At 46.9% G+C, this 20662-nt stretch overlaps 1 protein-coding gene across 1 annotated transcript in view; it reads right to left on the minus strand.

The window, feature by feature from the left end:
• Positions 1 to 4306: 4306 nt before the first annotated feature.
• Positions 4307 to 20662, minus strand: part of CTNNA1 (catenin alpha 1) — a 122832-nt gene continuing 106476 nt past the window's right edge. The window contains exons 13-18 of the mRNA XM_080398305.1: positions 20218 to 20369; positions 17276 to 17386; positions 15589 to 15770; positions 14730 to 14835; positions 8082 to 8216; positions 4307 to 5510 (exon numbers count right to left, since the gene is read on the minus strand). Of these exons, the coding sequence (XP_080254431.1) occupies positions 5223 to 5510; positions 8082 to 8216; positions 14730 to 14835; positions 15589 to 15770; positions 17276 to 17386; positions 20218 to 20369 (974 nt within the window). The 3' untranslated portion in view covers positions 4307 to 5222. The remainder of the gene's footprint in view (positions 5511 to 8081; positions 8217 to 14729; positions 14836 to 15588; positions 15771 to 17275; positions 17387 to 20217; positions 20370 to 20662) is intronic.

Raw genomic sequence — 20662 nt, forward strand, 5'->3', positions numbered from 1 at the left:
TGCAAAGGCTTTTTGAGGTCCTTGGCCAAGGCTGATGCTCCGCGACCTTTGCAGCCAGCAGCTGTGTCCCAGCCCTGCGGCCCTGGGCGAGGTGTTGGGGGAAGCAGTTGCATCTGGGGGGTGGGGTGGGATTGCGCCCCATAACCCCCCCAGTGCGCTGCTGGTTCGTTACCCGTGCCGGCGGTTGGTGCCCTGGCAGGACCTTCGTGGCGGGGGCTCTGGCTGCTGGCGGCCTTTCGGCTCTCGCCCCGAGCCCTCGCTCTTGCCCCCCTGGCCCTTCTCTCCTCCGGGCTGGGGTCCGTGCGCCCGGGGGGGTCCCGGCAGGGGGTGAAGCTGCCAGGCACTGCCCACTCCCAGCGCAGCTCCCTTCGGTGGCTGAATACAACAAATTACCTCAAATTGCCTGGACCAAATTACCTGGAAATCCTCAGCACCCTGTTTGGCATTTGTGCAGGCTCTGACCCCCCCCCTGCGGCAGCAGGTGACTCCGCTCCTGGGCCGGGCTGCGGGGCCACCCCCCGCTGTACCCCCACAGCCCCCCTGAGCAAAGCCCTTCCTCCCTCCAGAGCCCGGACACCACGGGGATGGGCACAGGGCTCCATGGGGCCCCGCACCCCAGCCGTGGGCTCTGTCCCCATGGGGTGACAGGTGCGCAGCCAGGGCAGTGGCAGCCACAGGGCCTCGGAGGGCACGGAGGGCAGCCACGGCCAAGGCTCAGTCCTGGGGGCTGCAGCCCGAGAGGGGCAGCCTACCCCCTGCCCTGCCCCCCTGTCCCTGCCTGGCCCTGGAGGGTGATGGAGAAGCGCAGGTGGGCGCTGGGCTGACTCCCCCCGCTGTACCTGCTGGCCCAGGCTGGTGTCCCTGCTAGTGACAGGTCCCCAAGTGGCGTTGCTGGTCCGTAGTGAGGGGCTGAGCCCCACTGTCTGCCCCGGGGGCCGTGGGCAGGATGGGGGCCAGGACCAGCCCGTCGTGCCCCGGCTGCCACGTGTGGCCGCGCTGCCAGGGCTGCTGCTGGCGGCACAGGGGGCAGGGGCGCGGGGCGATGCGGGTGCATCCCGCTCCGGCCACTGACATCCCACTGCCCCACGTTCCTGCAGCCTCCCAGTGTGGCACAGCACCTTCGCCCCCCCAGCAGCCGCCCCGCACCGGGACCACAGTCTGTGTGGAGCAAGCAGGGACTGGAGGGGCCCTGGGGCAGCTGGGGACCCAAGCAGGGTTCGCTGCACCGTGCGCCTCTGTGGGTCTGGGGCAGCGGGGCTGGGATAGGCGCTTCCACCCTTGATTTTGGAGGTAGCCGGGTCCCCCTGCCAGCAGCCTGGCTGGGCTGGCGGCGCACAGGGCCAGGCCAGCGGCAGCGTTGTCTCCCCTTGCAGCCGCAGCAGCACCGGGAGGGCTGTGCCGGCTCAGCCCGAGCTCCCCAGCCCCAGATCCTGGCGCGCAGCGGGCAGGGAGGGGGCTCAGAACAGAGACCACCGCTGTGCTTCCCTGGGCTGCCCGCCAGCCTCCACAATCCACAGCACAGGGGAGTCCTGAGCCTTCCGCGCTGGAGCATCTGATGTGCCTTAATGGATTTTTCCTTTTCCCACCCATTTGTTGGGGGTTTTGAACCCACACGCCCCCCCACCCCCCCACCCCTCTGCCCTGTGTAATTGTGTATTTGAAGCTTGGCTGCCTCGGCTTGTTTTGAACCCAGCACCCACGCTTGCTGCTGCCGTCCTGTTGGAACGTGCAGCGTAGGGCGGTTCGCTCCCCTCTCCGCACCCATCCCGTCCCACCCAGCGGGATCCCCCCGCCAGCCAGGAGAGCCCCCAGCCCACCGCCCGCCTGGGGCTGGGCTCCCAGCCTGGCAGCGGCGAGGCTGGTCCGAGCAAAGGGAGAGCACGGCGAGGAAAAGGCAGCCGTTGAACAGCATCAAACCTCGGCACAGAAGCCTTCACACGCAATTAAAGCAGCATAAATTCAGCGTGGCTTGGTTCACCGCTGAACTGAATTAAGAGCACCTGCAATGTACAATAAGACAATCTCCTGGGGCCTTGGTGTGGTTTCACTAATACACCTCAGAAGACTCTGTAGGTTCATCTTCCTGAGACAGGTCCCTGCTCCCGGGACGGGCCAGAGGGCGGCTGGGCTCGGGCACGGCCTCACCCGGTGCTGCAAACCCCCAAATCTTCCCTGTTCAACGGATACTTCGGTGTGTCGCGGGGGGCGATGGGGGGCAGCCGTGCCTGGCTCCCGGCCACGAACGCCGGTGGACAGGGAGGTCCCACAGCCCCTCACTGCCCAGAGGTGCTGCGGGTCCCCTCCGTCCCCAGCGCCCAGAGCCCTGTGATTTCTTCTCCCGTTAGCTGGAGAGCGGCGCAGAGCCGCAGGGAAGGGGCGAGGTGATCGCCGCACCCATGGTGGAGCGCACTGGAGACCCTCCCCACCTGGCACCCGCGCAGCTTTTACAACCCAACACAGTTCTGTTTGCTCCCTCCCGGTAGGAGAAAGCATTCCCCTCCAGCCGCCGCAGCGGAGAGCAACTGCACAAACCCTTCCCCAGCGCTTAATTACATCAAGCAGTAATTACTGTAATTCTTTTCAATTGGCTCTCTAATAAAGTTACAGTTTCGCTTGCGCCCGGACCCCCTCGCTGTGCAGCGCCGCTGCCTGCAGTGCTGCTGCCAGTTCCACGTGGGTTTAAGGTTGAAATTCTGACACGCCAGGGTCAGTGTGTTGGCACCCAACTGCCGAGTCACCCGCTCGCAGGGGCCTGGGTCTGGCCCCTTTCCACGCGCAGGGACTGAAAAAGCCCCGTCCATCCCCGACGCCCACCGCTGCCACCCCCTCCCCCGCAGCAGGGCTCTCTGCCCACTTAACCGAGGCCACCGGCTCAACCCATGGAGCCATTTGTGAAGAGGCCACGCGGAGCTCGCCCAGCCTCCAGAGCAGCTCGTGCCACGGCAGCGTCCCTCGCACCTGCGCGCAGAGCAGGCTCGAGCTGGTGAGCAGCAGCAGCGCAGGTACCGATAACCACTCGTTACACCGCCGCACAGCCACCGCACGTGGGGCTTCGTGACACGAAATCCCCGCTGTGCTCTGGGGGAGGCAGGGATTTGCTTTCCCCCCAGCCACTGCTGATGCGTTCCCAAACAGAGCAATTAAATCAGTGACAGACATTGATGATTTACCTCGATGCGTCCCGCGCAGCTCTCGGAGCAGGGGCACCCCTCGGGTGAGGAAGAGGGGGGTGAGCTGCGCCCTGCTGCCTCCCCCTCCGGCCTCCCGCTTCCAGCTGGGTGCTCCAACCAGCTTTCATCAGGTGGAACCAGTATTTTAATTTGCTGCCAACTTGATGCTCGAAGTCTGTGGCATAAAACAAACTAACATTGATTTAAAAGCACATAAAGCATTGATTTAAAAGCATATAAATATTTCTGTACATTTTAATACATGGGTTGTGTTTTAAAGCTCCCTAATAGATTGCATTTTGGGGGAAGTAATGTATGTATTTTGAAGAGAGCCACTGGATAGCCCAGGGAATGTAGCCTTTAAGACAATCACATTAATATCAAGAGAAAAAAAATCATACTTATAAAAACAGTTATTATTTACAAAACAAGATCTACAGTTTATCTATTGCATTAACCCTTGAATGTCCGTGGAAGGAGCAAGTCAGCTTACCCTCCAAGCAGATGCCTGCTGAGACGTTAAAGGCATATGAAAACTAGCAGATAATTCAGCTGTTTATTATCTGTACTCAAGAGGCTAAAATGCTTGAAAACATAATATATTTGGCAAAAATATCCCACGAACTATTTAGCTTAATTCTGATCAGCATTTTGGTAACATGACAGCAATAACCTTGATATAGTAAATTATAAGCTGATCAAGATAAATAAAATTATAACGTAATGCTGCCAAGGCTCGGCTCTAAAATTTAGATGCAGTTTAAAACATTAACTACAGAACAGGCTGCTTTCCATTTTAATGGATGCTTTACAGAAACAGCGAACGCGACTTTGACCTGCACAAGTGCCTCTTCTTGAATACTGGACTTTATTGGTACATGTAAAACACACTGAAATTCATAAAATTTAAATAAGACAGCAAAATTATACCTTGTAGCTATAGTTATCACAAATAATGTATAGTCTAAATTGCAGCCTGAGCAAACATTATTTCCTGGGTGCCTTTGGAAGCCCAAGGCGGGATGCAGAGCAATTATGAGAAATGAGTACAAAGCTGATTTGCATCTGAATGCCGGGGAGGGGGAGCAGGGGCGGGCTGGGAGCCCGCTCCATTCACAGCACCACAATACACCAGCTGGTAAAAGCAACTTTATTAGTGTCCCGCAGCAAAATACATTAGTAATTTGTAACCAGGCATTAAAATTCCCGTCCGGTGTCATACAGAAGTAATCAGCCGCCTCCATGATTGTATGTTTTACTGGATTTACTCTGGGTGCTCCCCCAGCAGAGATGCGTGTGAAACTCCCCCCTCCCACGAAAAGGCCGGTGGCAAAGCCACCTGTGGGTGCTGGTACGCCGGGCACCCGTGGGAATGAGCCGTCAGGCACACAGCTCTAGCACAGCCCAGGAAAAGCAGCATCACGTAACCAATAAGCGCATCAACAAACACTCCCCCTCCCTCCGTGACCCCCAGCAAAACCCAGCCCAGGCAAGGCTATACAGTTTTTCCAGATATTTTCCAGCTGTGGTCACACAGCTTGCTGCATTTTCACATCCTTTGAGCATACAGAGCTTGTTCCCTCTCCGCCCCAACAGCAGGAATACACTAATCCATACAATACTTTAATTAATTTTTTTTTTTGAGTAAAACAATCTAGTTTTCCTCTCTTGATCACCATGAAAAACTGCAGTCTCTGCATAGCATGATTCAACTATTAGTGTTAACCGTTAGTGTTACTGTAAAATCCTCTTTGGTTATAGAATATTTTATTTAAAGCAAGATTATACAAAACAATTTTCAGCTAGAAATACATCCCTGAAATCTAAAAGCAATCTAAATTAACACACTTCCGCAGGCTGAAGCTATATTGATAGGATGTATAAATTTGAGTATTTCCCCATGTAATCTAAACAAAGTTATCAAAATTATATTAAGTAAATACATTTTGAGGAATAGTACACTTTTGAAAAATCCTTAGAATATTAGAAGTAGAGTTCTGGAAGTAGCAGTAGTGGGCTAGAAAAAAAAATAACCAAGGCAAAGACCTCTCTTTAAATACTCTCCATTGCCTTGAATTCACTGAGAGCCTGCACCGGGTTAACGTGTTTCTTCTGGGACGCCCGCTTGATTTTAGTTTGGGTTTCATCTTGCTTCTCCCTCTTGACCAGGGGTTTCTTCTCTGGAGCCTTCATCTTCCAAGAGACGGCGGGCAGATTGAGCGAAGCCATCCCCTGGGACTTCTGGTACTTGGTTGATGCCACGTAGGAAGCCTTGACGGTTTGCACCACCGCATTCATCAGGTTCTTGGCTGCTTGGATAAGAGACATGGCACTGTCCACCTGCCAAACGGTAACGTGTATGTGTTACACGCCGTAAAACCCACACAAATACAGTATTGCACAAAAATGACAGTCTTGGGGCGTAAAAGCACTCAAAATTTGATTTTTCTGGGGTTTCTTTTGAAATCTGAGGTTCCAAATTTGAGGTGGTATTTTTCTTTGGGCATGAAGGAGTGAAAACCTGACTTGTGCCATCAAAACTAAAAGCGCGAGGTTTGCCCGTGATCTCTGCCTTTTCCATATTAATGACAATTGAAAAGATTTGTATTCTGCTGTTTGCTTTTGTGACTAGGCTTTAACAGTAGCTTATTCTCTAATGAAATCAATAAAGCCGTAGTAATATCTTAATCACTGATAATAAATATTTAAATCACCCTAGAATATTAAGTTGTATTGGAAAGGAAGGAACGCAACTGCATCTTCAGACAGGCCTGGAGCCCTTTCCCAGGTGGTTCTTGATTTACAAGAGCATTAAAATGAGGGGAAAAAATGCCTTTGCTGAAGCTTTAGCACACAGCAGAGATGAAGAGCCACAAACAGGGCAGGGTGGAAGAGAGAGGGGATGACCACTGAGGTCACCTCAGCTGGGACCCCACTTCTCCGGGTGCCAGTGCCCTGCTCCCAGGGGGACCTCCGGCTGGTGGATGCCAAATGGTCTGGGGCAGGGTTTTGGTCTGGGGCAGGGTTTTGGTCTGGGGCAGGGTTTTGGTCTGGGGCAGGGTTTTGGTCTGGGGCAGGGTTTCAGCACCTCTGCTCGGCTTACACAAGAGCGCAGCTGCCTCTGCACACTTAAATTCCCGCATTGCAAACATTACAGGAAGGTTTTGGGGACAACCTTGAGGCCGTGGCTTGCCGAGCAGCTCAAGCTGAGCCAGCCAAGTTGAGCAGGGGGATGGTCACTTTTCTTACGACCTTCCTTCCCATCACACTGTGCTTCCAGCACCACAACGGCAGGTCAGATCTGTGCCCTCCAGCAAACCAGTGTCCTGCGTTCCTCACCCCAGTCGTCACGCTGGAAAGCGCTTCCACTGCGTTTGACTGTTTCCATGGATTTTCACAGCAGGAAGAATTGTGTTAAATACAATGAAAGCAAGGAGGCATTTTTCTAAATGAATTGTCAGATTTCTTAGGGTGCAAGCTCTTACTGCCTTGATTATAGCTCTGCTGCCACAAAATTTCTCTGGTGTACGGATGGGGAACACTGAGAAGAATTTTACTTTTAGACAGGTTAAGTCCCTGGCCTGGCAGAGGTCTTCATTTGATAATCTGATAGAAGTTTAACACTGCTGCCGGCAATATTTAGCCCCAGTGGACAGACTCGTGAACAGATAAAACCAGGAGACTAGACTACAGATGCCAGCCTGTTCATATAACTAATTTATGGCAGAAGGGTATGTAAATTCTGAAGACAGCGAACAACTGCAGTAAAACCCTGGAGTACATATTATGGCATAATGACACATCTACTCCTTTGACAGCACGATGCCTTCAGCCTGCCAGCTAACAGGACGCCAGGCATGCAGCAGAGAAGCACAGCAATGTGTTTCATTACATCCCATCACTCGGCTCCCCTGTGCTGGAAATCCGAGCCTGTGGGACAGGCTGCAGCAGGAGGTGCAGCAGCGAAGCCCACCTCCCCTGCAAAGGTCCACCACCACCACCGCTTTTGCAGCAGGTTGCTGCAGACCTCCCTCAGCTACTACCGGCCTGAAGCACTTCTACAATTCCAGCTTGTCTGCAGAGGAAAAAGATGTCCTAATACGTTTAAGTACTTTAAAGTATCTAAATGGCAGAGGATGGTAAGTTTTTTTTCCGTTTGCTTTTAAGGATTCAGAGAGCAATACTGGACTATCAGCCACTTCCATCCCTTCTTCAAACCTGCTACCTCAGTCATGACACAGATGGGCAAAAGTACCAGTGATCAAGCATACCTGTGCCCAAAGAAATTAAAAATTTAGCTACACTTCCCTCCCTGCAAATCTGTCAGACAGATTCCTCTTGGGAGGAAGCATTTCATGAACTACAGTGAAAAAATTATTTCCTAAGTAATGGCTAGAATAAGGAAGCAGGCTGGCTGGCCTACGGCAGCTTTCAGCTGTCATCAACCGGAGCAGCCGCTAAACCCCTGCACTCTCCAGGGCACAGCCACTCTGGAACACCGACATCTCCGGAGCATCGCAGGATCCCAGCGTGTTCCAAGGCTGTGCAGAGACATGCGGTAGGTTTAGCTATGCTGCTTAAAGTGCTTTAACCTCACCAAAAGTGAAAATCAGTCTGGAAAAAACGGTAGGTTGCACAAAGGTAAAGTGGATCTGCCTAAACCCACTAGTGAGTAAGGAAAAGTGAAGTCTGTGTTCTCCCCCCTTTCAAACAGTAAGCGTTTCCTCCAAGAACAACGTGGCAGCACAGGCAGTATTATAAACTCTGCATACATTAAAACTTTGACTGAATGCTCCGAAATTCTCATCTATATTCTATACAAATGTTTAGTGTAATAAAGCTTAGCTTGGAATAATTGTTACTCCTGGAAGAAAAACTGCACGAACTGGACATGTCGTAGCTCAAACCTACCCCAGACACAACCAGCTCCCCTCCGAGGTTTTGAACTTCAGCCTTCACTTTGCTGCAGATATTCAGCTGGTGGCAATACAGCGCGATGCGCTGCAGGTAGGCCAGGAGGTCCTGCTTGCACGCAGAATCGGGACACTGGAAAAACAAAGGTGAAGTTTTACCTTGCCATCAAATACAAAGGTGAAGTTTTACCTTGCCATCAGGAAAACTGGAACAGAAAACATTTAGGGAGAAACCAGACAACTCCATTCTCTAATAGTGAATATGCTCCAGAGATCATTCCCCTTTCTGGTGAGCTTTGGTTTTCTAAAGACAACTGAGCAATCCACGGGCATCACTAAATACATATAAAAAACCAGAAGCAATAAACACAGGCTATCAGAACACAGGGGCAGCTGCTGGACAAAATCACTGGGGCTCCTTTTAGCTGCACGGCTGTCCTTGAGCTCCCTGTGAGGAAGAGGAAGAGGAGGAGGAGGACGACAGCTACCTAACCTTTCCAGAGCAGGTGTGTTAACTACAGAAGGTCCTTCCTCTACATGGTACAGGACACGGCAGCAATGAATTTACATCCAAGATCTCAGGTTGGAACTAGCAGATGTTAGCAAATCCAGCCTCAATTCTCAGTCTTAAGCTAGGAAGTGATAAACCTAACAGTTAGTCAATTATATCCAGCAAAGTAGGTATTTTCCTGACTTCTGCTCCCATCTCTTAGCAGTGTGGAAACTAGATTCCTCACCAGGCATGAAATAAAATTTTTAAGTGCTTGCTGAAGCACTCATCCGTAAGATAAAAGTAACTTTTTCAGCTTTGCAATTGAAAGACTACATAGGTACCAGAGACTGCAGTGCAGTTCAGAAAGCTGTTTTCTCGGACAGAAACGAAGGGCCATCCCTTGCTTTGCAGAGCCAAGTGGTGAGATGATTAATGAGCCAGTCTCACACTGGATTTCAAAACAAGAGGAGCCCTGCTGAGGGGCAGCCACAGTCCAAACGGGATCTGCAAGTGTAAGACAAAAAGGCTATGGGAAGCCTTTTACTACCCATGGCAGTCCTGCAGCATCTTTAGAAACAGCACTGAGCACGGTGGCCAGCATTGCTTCTCCCAAGACTAACAGGCCATCTCAGATCTACTGGCACGCTTGGCAGTGTGAGGGCTAGTGAATAAAGCAGCTGGCACGCACTGCCCCCACGAACCCTTTGCCCACCAGACTCTCACGCTGCTGATGAATAAACCCAAGGGCATGCGTGGCACGCTCCTGCCCTGTGCGTGCAGCACTAGCGGGGCACCTACAGCTGCCTGCACCCCAGCGCGGGGCAATACACAACTCACGACTGGGTAAATACTCAGGCGGGCCCGGACCTGCAGAAATTGCTGGCGGTGCTGCAAGCAGTGCCCAAGACGACGGATTTTTCAACCAGTCTGGGTGTTTTCATGATGGCAGAAGCCAGTGCAATAGGGACGCAGGGGATATGACAGCCCAGCAGGCCATGTCCTGGTGCCCGCTGGTGAGGACACCATGCTGACGGGTGTACCTTTCCGACCAAAGCGGGAAGTTTAGAGCAGGGTGTTACGTTACAGAACACCTATGTCTTCAATGTCCGTGTGCTTTACATTGCATTGTGTCAAACACACTTGCATAAACCCTGGCCTGGGCCCCAGAGCAAGCACGACCAGCTGTACTGCACTGCGCGCTCCCGTGCGATCTCCTCCTCCGAAATGGCCACTTTGTGCATTATCTTCCCCCTGAGCATTCCCAGGTCTCCTGGGCAAAACCAGCATCAGACTGACAATGATTCTTAAGTTTTCTGCTCTAAGGCAGGCAGCGCTGTACTCAGCATTATTTCACCTCTTAGCACCATACCAGCAGGTCAGGAATCCAACCAGCGTTGACCAGGGACAGAGCTGAAGGCAAGACCCTGCAGTGGTCACCATCCTTCCTAGACACCTGCACCCCATCCAGAAACTCATAAATCTCCAGCATCCAGGGTCTCGGCACACAATTCCTGGTCATTAAATGCAGGCTTTCCAGCCCCCCATAGGCACACACACTCATACAAGACCTAAATGCTTTTCCCTGCCCCCCCAGCCCAGCTTGAAGGCAAGCAGGGCACACCAGCCTCCGCTTTTCCCCGCCAGGCAGCGCGTTAGTGGCTGTGGTTAGTGTCCACCCAGCTGCTCATCCTGGAGAAGCCTCCAGACAAGCACCAAAACCCCAAAGAAGCCATGAGTGGCCACAATGACTCACCAGCGTTAGACATGAGAAGGAGAGAAGAGCTTTGCTCTAAGCAGCATTTGCTTCTCTTCGCCCAGCACCTGCTTGCTCTTTTGACCGACCAGATTCAGAGATCTACAGTCTGCAAGAGCTCTTCTCCACACACCCCTGTTCACAGCAAAATCCCATTTCATCTAGTACCCTCACTCTGTACAAGGGACCATCAAATGAAAATTCACAATGGTATGACTGGAAGAATAATCTTAAATGTGGCACCATTTTACTATTTTGTGCTTCACTCAAGCTCAGGTTTCTTGCTTACAGCAACACAGCCTCTCCTCTCCTTTCAGGGCAAAGTCAAAAGCCCCAACTCTCACTGCAGATCTTCTCCCCTTAGCTGCAAGATGGAAGCAAGAACCGAATTCTCCCTTATATAAAAGGCACAAAAGGAGACTTCACCAGAACAGATCGCTGCCTCGCACAAGCAGCGGTGTGCAAACAGGAGGTCACATTTACATGGAGCATTTGCTTCCCACAACAGTAACTGATCTGCCATGACAGACATTCAGCTCTGAAAGGGTGGTGAGTGCAGCTACTAAATACATTTGTTTTTTCCAGGGCCAGAACAAGTGGGTTTTCTAAGCCAACGGGGCATTTCAGCACAGCAGAGAGAAAACAGCTGTACTATATGTTGCGTATAGAGATGCCTCTGTATGGCAGGCTGCTGAGCTGTGAGCGAAGGCAGCACATGCACGTACACACAATGCACCACGACAGGAATTTTGGCAAGCTAGGACAAACACATCAGGATGTGTAGCACAGGCTGCGGAGATCTGGATGGCTTTATGGGCATCTGACCCAGTGTGGCCATAAACTAACAGAAATCACCTTCTTAGTCCCAAGGAAAGTAATGAAACACCTGAAGTATCTGCAACTCTTACGCAGGCACGTTGCTTCCATCAGTAAAGTGAAAACTGTGAATAATGAAGCAGCAAAGCTTGCAGGTTAATTTTTTAAGCTAATCAATATTAGTCAGCAGCACAAGATGTTTTAGAGAAAGTCCACAAATAGCATCGGCCGAAGAGCTAATGAAAAGCTGAAATTACTGTTTTGGAAAATGCTCTCCATCTCCCAAACAGCTCATCTAACAAAGCAAACGAGCAGCACAGAGGCAGATTGAATTGAATGTTGACAAATGCACAATACAGCATGTCAGAAGGACCGCTAAACAATTCAAGGTACTTTATGGGTTGTGAGTTTATGGAAACCATTTAAGGAAAGACACTCTGAAGGAAAGAAGCTGCCGCATGTTTACCAATGGCTGAAGAAGGCAGCAAAACGTTAGTGGGGGAAGGAGTAGAATAGGAAACATTATTTGGTTAAATATATCAATATGATGTGAGTTGGAAAACCACATCCTATACTGTGTATGCTATTTCTATGAGCAGAATAGAGAATTAAGTTCAAAGACAGATGATGTTTAAATAGAGATAAAACACAAGATAAAAAAGAACATCAACAAAAGGCACTGCAGATGCCTCTATAAGCCCTGTCCTTTCCTACACGGGAACACTCAGGTAAAAACAAAAAAACCCCAAAAGGCAACAATTTCAACACTGATTAAGAAAGATTACATTATTGTATTAACCTACAATAGCCACAAAAACACCCATCTGCAGAGCTAGCTGGGGAGGATTCCACAACACAGTCACAGCAGATTGCTGCTCTGCAGAGAGAAACAAATGGGTGTTGGGGGACACGCCACCTCCCCAAACCCCCCAAAATGAGATGCTGCCACAGACTCACTGGTGGTTGTTGGCTAAAGCTAAGCTGGGTGCTCCAAGTCAAATCCAGGATCCATCCAGGACACATGCACATTCACTTCCTACCACCCCAGCTGAGCCTGTGGAGCAGCAGAATCACCTTTTTCTCCCTTTTTGCAAAGAAAAGTGGCAGGGGAAAACAGAAGAGCTCTCCTGCAGCATGTGCTGATTAAGACAAGCACACAGCCCCCCTCCCCACCTGTCTAGTAGGTGTAAGCAAGCAACCAGAGACTTCTCTTCCTCCTGCTGTATCTCCAGTTTAGGGTATGAACACTGTTGTAACAAGAATTCACGGCCAAGTGCCCCCACCAGCCCTATGTAACAGCTGGGCTCGGCGCTGTGTGGTTAGAGAAGCTGCAAGCAGGCATTCAGGTGAGGCAGTTACCGCGGCAGGACGGGCGGGTGGCAATGCGTGCCAGCAGCTCTTACCCAGGACAGCCACCAGCCCGTGCCTGGAGCACATCCCTGGACCAGCCTCCGCAGCGGTGACCTGTCTCGACAGCAAGAGGCTGCTGGAGCATCTCAATGGCAAACAGGGCAACCCCTAAGCTTGCCCCCGGCTCCTTTCGATTTAATGATCAGACACTGATATAACCTCTACCTCCCAACACCATCAAAGAAAAAAAGCAACAGAATTTTTCTTTTGCTTTGTAAGTACTTCAACACTGAAAAAAAATAACGCGGAGAATCAGAATCTTGCAGAATCTTGTTGCAAACAACTTTCATTTTTGTCGTGCTCACAACTGCTTCGTATTCATTCCCCCACTGAAAACAAGCAAAATGCTGCTCTGAGCGAAAGATGGAACACCTTTGGGAAAATCTGCTGGCTGATGGCTAGACACTTTTCAACAGACGTGAAATACCTTGGATAATAGCTTTTATAGTTTCAAAGGAAATGTGCTGTAAAACTGCCTGACGGCAGGAGTTAGGAGTTCCTGACACACTAACACAGGAGGTCATGATTCACCCGGTGTCACATGGCAAACAGGACATAAAACCCATCCATTTGTTAAAAGCCCGTATTAGGCACAGGAAGGCATTAGTGCTCCACTGAAATGGTTGCATTGTATGTCCTCTGTAACTGTCAGGTAGTTCTACATTAACAAGTTTCTAAAGAGTATGTAAGCATATCTAATGAAATATGCAAGCTGAAAGTATTAGCAGAGTATGGAGTCGGGAAAAAAAAGCTATATTCTTGTCAAAATGACTAACTGTACAGTCCTGCTCATATTTATCTTCAAACATGTGCTTAATCTTTTACATTTTTAAGGACATTACTTCTACTAAAAGGAGCCATTTAGTTTTCTTCTACATTTTCAAATACCTTGGTGCAGAAAACCATATATTGAGGTTGCATAAAACATGTGAATTAAAAAAAAAAAAAAAAAAAAAGGCATTGTAAACCTTCAGTCCAAGATCCCCCGAGATCTATAACACAAACTGCTCCTTGCTTCATTTACCTACAGCAGCAGCGCACCTGGTTCCTCCAGAAATATGGCTGTCAAAATGCTACAGCAAGGAGACCCATTTTAAAAAATGCTTTTCAACTTCATCTCCCCATTGATCATTTCTCACTGCATCATTAACAAATTAGGGTGAAGACAACATCCTCTGGATGCAACATTTAAAGAGAGACCTGCATTACAAAGATTTACTTCCAAAGTGACACCTTATTTAAAACCTTGCATTATGAATTTAGATTCAGAGGACTTACAAGCAAGTGACAGCTGTACAAAATCAAGTTTAGTCCATGATCTCAGACTTAACCTACCTGCATTTCAGGGTCTCTCTGGAAGGCAGAATATTATTACTAATGCTGGTGTTTCCCTGCAATTTGGGTGTGGACCGAGACCAAAGGCTTTTTTGCTTGGCCCAACCCAGTTTCTGAAGCGGCTCAGGACAGGCAGATGCATTGCATAAAACCCGTGAGCTGCCCATACTTGTTCAATCCTAGAAGAATTCTTTTCAAAAACTTTTGGACATATAGCACAACAACATTCAAAACAGCCTGGGACAACACTGCAAAAAATCGGGTCACTATGTGCCTTGCTCAAAGTCTTCATCAGCTCTGACCAGACAACAAAAAAAACACACCAGTGTTTGTCTATGGGGCATTTGAAAATCGTTAATAATAAAAAGCTGCCTCAAAAATAATATTAAAGGTTATACAATAGGCCATATGCAATAATTATGGTGTTGCCTGCGCAGCCTCATCGTTGCTTTGGAAAGCACTGGGCATATTCTGAGCGTGACAGAAGTGACACGAATTCAGTTTCAGTCCTGTTCTGTCAGAGAAACTGGCCTAGATACTACGTGACATGAAGCAGTGTTGGCATATTGCTACCTTAAAATGGTAGGTGCTTGACTGAAGCCAAGGAGCTGCTAATGCTACTGCTGGGCGTATTCAGCTGCTTACACCGCTCAGGGTGGCAGGAGAGCAGCTAGAAAGAAAAGGGTAGAATTTCCCAGCAGCAGATCTGGAAAATCAGTTAAAACCCCCTGAAACCTCAAAACTAAACACATTTTCTTCTGTTCATCATGTCTGCAGTACTAAAAGATCCCCTATTGCTCATTTGTGCTGGAGGCTTATGAAAATGAATTGTGACTTACGTGGTCAGCAATAGTCCGTCCCAGCTTGTCCATCCTTGACCCAGCCTCTGCAATCTTCTTGGCTGCACTAATCACATCTGACGTATTTTTCAGTGGACCTTTACCTCTGCAAAACAGAACCATCTACCTTCCAGCACCAGAAAACCAGAAAAGCGAACTATATATTGCTTTTCTCATTCTGTTCCATACAGTACTGGAAGTGATTCCTCACACAAACTGCACGAATAAGGTCGCACAGAAATAGGCAGGTGCAGCCATTACAGCACCTTCCTTTTCAAGAGAGTTTCACCCTTCCAGCCCCTCCCCATATTTAGAATAAATCTAGGCATAAAAAATCTTAAATTTTACTGGTTTTAGCAATCTAATGATAAGAGATAACGTTTTAAAAGACAGATTTGCAATTTTCATGGAATGCAACATCAAGTTTAAAAAATAGTGTTATATAAAATCTGGTAAATGAATTTCAAAAGGCATCAAAACCCCTCTCCTTCTTTTGCAAATAAGTGCGCTAGGAACTATTTCTGCAGTATAGCAATATCGAGAAGCCCATAGAATTTAATGTTGTAAAGAGCTGAGCAAATATAGATATATATATTCCTTGGGACAAGAATCACTCTTAAGAAAGAAAGAAGGAAAGACAGGCAATAACTGCTGTGATCAATTTAAACAGTTATTACCATCCAGTCACTGCATAGTAATGCATCTCCCAAGTTAATACACAGGCTTTAATAGGGTAACATTTAAAGGAAATTATAAGAAGTAAGACTCTTAAGAGTACTTGCAAAACGTTTCATTGAAAGATCAGCATCCCAGCCAGTTCTGAGAGAAGGTGTTGTGTGCTCAAATTATAAAGACTCACCTGGTGAAGTCTGTCATTTCCATCATAATCATACACATTTGTTTTGCCAGAACAATTATATCATTACCGCTGTCATCCCATTTTGATACTTCAGCATCCAATTTACTCTTTTCTTCCTGGAAGCTTGCGACTTGCTCAGCAATCTTAGCTTTTTGCTCTTGAGGGAGCTGAGCCATGATAGCCTGAAAGACAGAGTTTTTTGCACATCGCCTTATGCCACCACTTGTAGAAGGCTTTTTGGAACATTTCACTAATAACCAATTTAAGTCACGTAGATGGGGGATAAAACTTTAATAGCAATCCTCTACCCAGAGGCTTTACAGAACCATTTCCTTCCATTCTGAATCAAAGTTTATGCTCTTTCTTAAGAAACAGTTCGCAGAAAGACAAATCGACACCTGAAATTCAGGCATTTGCATGATAAAACTGTTAAGAATCCAAACAAGTTTGCCACATATTACCCTCCCTCAAAGAAAAACTGCATGGGTGGGTGTGTGGGGGATTGACTTTTCTATAAAATTTAAGGGTTTTGAAAGGAACTTCCACTTGGTTATCTTTCAGTGTTGCAATGCACAGAATAAATATTATGAGTCTCTTTCCTGTAAAAAGGTAGATGTACTATTTTGAAATATGCATATTGAGGAAAAAGTGAAAATAAAAAGCATGTGCTTACTCCTGAATAAAATCTATTAGACTAGGTTTACAGCCTGGATGAGACTTAATGCCCTTGCCTTCATAAATAGTGGGAGCATTCATGCCTCCAGGAGCAGGTGAAAAGGAGCTTCAGTACAGAAAAGGCTCTGGCAGCAGCTGTGCTAAAAGGTAAATTAGAAATGTCTGCATTTAAATAAAAGGAGGGAGAGGGATACAGGAAGAGAGAGTGCTTGTACAAGGAAGGAAAGCATAAAAAATACTCTCAGTTAGTATAATTCCAAACCAATGTGGCAGGAGTTTGATAAATCAGGCCTAGCTACTCCTTGCTTAGTTTCAGGCTAGAAGATCCTTTACAAAAAGTCTTCCATCATGGCACTTTCCCAAGGGTGTAAATTGTTATTGATCCAGAAGGGGACATGTCAAATAAAAACAACAGGTAAGGCCTGGTTTTCCTTCAATGTACTGATTTTAAGTTTTCACCTATTAATGATTATATATTGCCTATCAATGCTTTCATTTTTAACAGTCATAGGAAATGCGGTTAGTCTAAATGAATTCATTTTTGAGCTCCTCTCAACATTGTCTTGATAAATGCTCAGTGGCCAAACACACTCACCAACACATGCGGGAGAAAACACTCCTGCCCACAAACTCAGTATTTGCCTGTTGAAAATCACATTAGGACAACAGAATGATTTGCCGTGTATCTCCCTGCAGAAGCTCACCAAATAAATGGCATTGCCTACCACATCTGCCATGTCGAAGTATAAAGTAGTTTATTGGTATTAAAAGCATTTTGATCTTTCTGAACATCCAAACCCAAACACAGGCGCCTCTCACGTCTGTCAGACCAACAGATGCTGCACTTCATTTAACCTCCTTTTCAGAAGCAGACTGGAAACGAAGAGTGCCAGTTTTCTGATCCAGCATTTTCACCACCACCCCAAAAATATTCAACCTGGATTTTCAAAGCAAGTTGAACTGTTTCTTGAAGGCAGGTCACAGTTTTATAACACTTAGATTTCTTCCTTACCCTTGCACTTTGTCCAGCAATGAGCTGATCATCTTCAGTCTGAATACTTGTTCTGCTTCGGACATCAAAATCCTCGGTCTCAAAGTCAGAATCATCCAACTCTTCAGGAGTCTGAGGAAACAGTTATTCAGCCAGAGTCAAACAACAGATTTCACGGCTCTAAAAATCACCAAGAACATTGTTTTTCAAGCAGGGAGAATGGAAATCAGTGAAGGTAAAAATTATTCAATGTTTTCAACAAAAAGGCAAATAAAGGGACTGTACTCAGCGTATGAACACATGTGATTATACATGCTTGAGTGCTCATGTTAAACACCATAGGGATCACCAAAATTACATACCAGTAACTAAAAATCTGAGATTTGTTAGGACACTAATGCACTCAGGATTTGAAACACAGGAAAAAAAAGTTTTTGCAAAACGAACAGTATTTTTGCAACTTGGTTAAGTGTAAAAGCCTCACTCAAGATTCTGAAGCTAAAATTACACACAGCTTTAAGGCCTGGTTCAAAACCACAGACGTTGTCTTTAGCACAATTATGAATCAAAGCATCGACTAAATTAACAACAGATAAGATATATTGAAATTTATTCTTATCCCTCAGGAAAATCTGAAAATTTTTAGCTAGTAAGGGCCAGCTTTTATGCTGTAGGCTAAACACATCTGACCTAGTTCCTGTGTGCCTACAATTTATTTTTGCTACTGCCAGTCTATAGCTGGCAAACTTTTTATAAAGCTTATCAAGTTTAAACAGCATGTTTGTCAAAATACTACTTCTTTGCCTAGAGTGGCACTTCATAACAATTTTGCAGAGCTGGATCAACAAAGAACTTGACTGATAAATGCAATAAATTGTGATTAACAGATAAGATGCAAATAAAGTTACTGCTCTTCAGATTTCTTTGCTCCGATTTGAATTTTACAAACTTGTTTTCCCGTAGACACATCTTGTGATACAGTTAAAATAGAGATGGATATGCAAAACAGTTGCCAAAAAGCAAAGGTGAGCATGCTGACAATCAAGACCTAGGGTATTTCAGCCACCATCTTTTCTCCATGCTTTGAAGAACAGAATATATCCACAAAATCAGCATAAGGGCATATACTAAGAAGTAGCTCAGTGTATCAATATTTAAAAATTAAAAAACAAAACAAAACAAAACAGTTCAGCTGCATCTTCAGAAACTGTTTATGATTCTCACGGCCCCTTCTCTGCTCACCCATCCCAAAGCTCATCCAACCTGGGGGATACAAAGTGTAATTCTGCCTTTCAACCTGTCATCAAGGGCAAAAAGTCTTCTGGGGGTGGTGCGAGATAAAGCTTTACTTCACCACAGTAAAGACAGAGTAAAATTTTCGTTTTGAAAACATGGCATAAAACCGAAAGATTAGGTGTTTTGAGTGACTTTTCCTTCTGGTTTCTGTAAAGAACAAGTGTCACTGGACAAAGTTTCAAGTGACTCAGCCCGTTTACCCCAGCTGAGCTTAGCAGCATCCCCCTGCGAGCATGGTTACTCCTGCGGTCCAGTTTGAGACAGAGCCCTGGAGAAGTGGTGGCCTGGTATCGCCATTTGCATGGCTCTCTTATCCTAAATACATTCTACACCTTACAGCCCTCTGGACAACAAATACTAACATTTTAACTTTTATAGGTCACCGATGTGTCACCAGCGAGCTGCCGTTAGCTACTGGCAGCTGCAATAAAGCCGTGGCACCCTGACATCAGAGACGCGGCGCAAGGGGAAACGTCAGGATTCCTGGCATCGCCAGCTCAGCTAATTACTAACGACGTGGAATTGGCAGTCATGCCTTCATGTTCTGAATAAAAAGGACTTCAGCAGGGGGTGAATCAAATTAGTTTGTCTGCATAGCAGGAAAGCATTGATATCTTCATCTAACATTGGTTGTCTATAAATGCTGAGCTTAAGTTTGAAAAAAAATTATACAGAGAGCACATATGTGGTTGTCAGCTTTTCTTCTGATTTTCCATCTGACTCTTTGCTTTAAGCAGCAAACATGGAAGATACTATTGCAATGGTTACTATAATCACAGATATTCTGGGGCTGTATGTCCTTAATTTACTTATCACTAAAATGCATCTGCCATGGTTACCATTCTGAAAGATGAAGACAGTTTCTCTGCAAGGCATTTACATTTGAGTCAGAGGAGTACAAGGAAAAAAGGAATAAAACCTCTACATTTGTTTTTGCTGTGTCTGGCTCCTGCCCATTTTCACCATGCTAAGATTCAAGAAATATGCCCACAGGTCAGCCTCAACCAGAACTTTCTTTTCTGCAACCCTTCAATCAAATGCAGGAGCCCTTTTGCATCTTCCCTGCACACCTCCTACCAACCTAACGCTGCCTGACTTCCAAGTCACACTCACCGCACCTGAAACACGCAAGCACCGAAGAGACAAAGCCTCTGTGAACTGGTCCCTGTTTACCAAGGTTAGCCAATTAAGAAATTACACGCTCTGGGAACTACAGCCTGAACTCCTCTAAACCTGTTTTTGACTAACTAGCATTAATTCTCAAAATGTACTTAATAAAGAGCCATCAGGTTTTATCTCTAAGCTCTCAAACCCTCAAAAAGCATCTACAGTTATGAATCCACTCGCTGTTGTTAAATCAAAGGTCACTGATTTTAGCACATTAACAAGCAAGGCATTAACGTATTACAAAAGATGCGTGAAGGGTATTTAGCATTACAACTCTGGCTATCACTGATGCTCAGATCTGTTTAATGAATTTGAATCAAAATGTACTTCTGAAGTACTCCACAGAGTGATTAGCAGTTTTTAAGACTCTGAACATTAATATGAGCTAAATGAAAATCTTACGCTGTCTGCTCTCAGTAAAACTGATGCCTGTCAGTTCAATAAAGGTGAGGGAAAGCGAGCAGAAAACCAGAAAGCTCTCTGAAGTAAGTTATGCTCACCCGGATCATCAGTACGGCCTTCCTGATATCTCGTATTCCATCATACACCAGTCGCGAAGCATCGATAAATTCATTTTCATCCATTGGCTGGGCAGGGTCTGAACTCAGGGCTTCCACAGCAGCTTCTACTTGCTCAGTAAAGCGCGGCATAACTGAATTAAGAACACAAAGTAACAGTCAGTCCCCACCCAATGCCACTTTCTGCGGGACACTCCTGTAAAAGATATGCGTGTGCCTGGTTGTTAACCATCGCTGGAAGCGGTGCAGCGGTTCTGCGTAAATTCAAAACACTTGTTGTAGAAGGACAGCAGTACCATAGCTCAAGCCTTAGTCTACTTCCATTTCTGTTTACCTTGAAATGAGAAGTTGATCACACCCTTCTAGTGGACAAGGAGAAAACACCTGGGGAAGCAGTGAGAAACTATGGGATAAAATATTAAGCGTT

This window comes from Falco punctatus (assembly GCF_963210335.1).
Source record: "Falco punctatus genome assembly, chromosome: 8".
In the NCBI taxonomy this organism is placed as follows: domain Eukaryota; kingdom Metazoa; phylum Chordata; class Aves; order Falconiformes; family Falconidae; genus Falco; species Falco punctatus.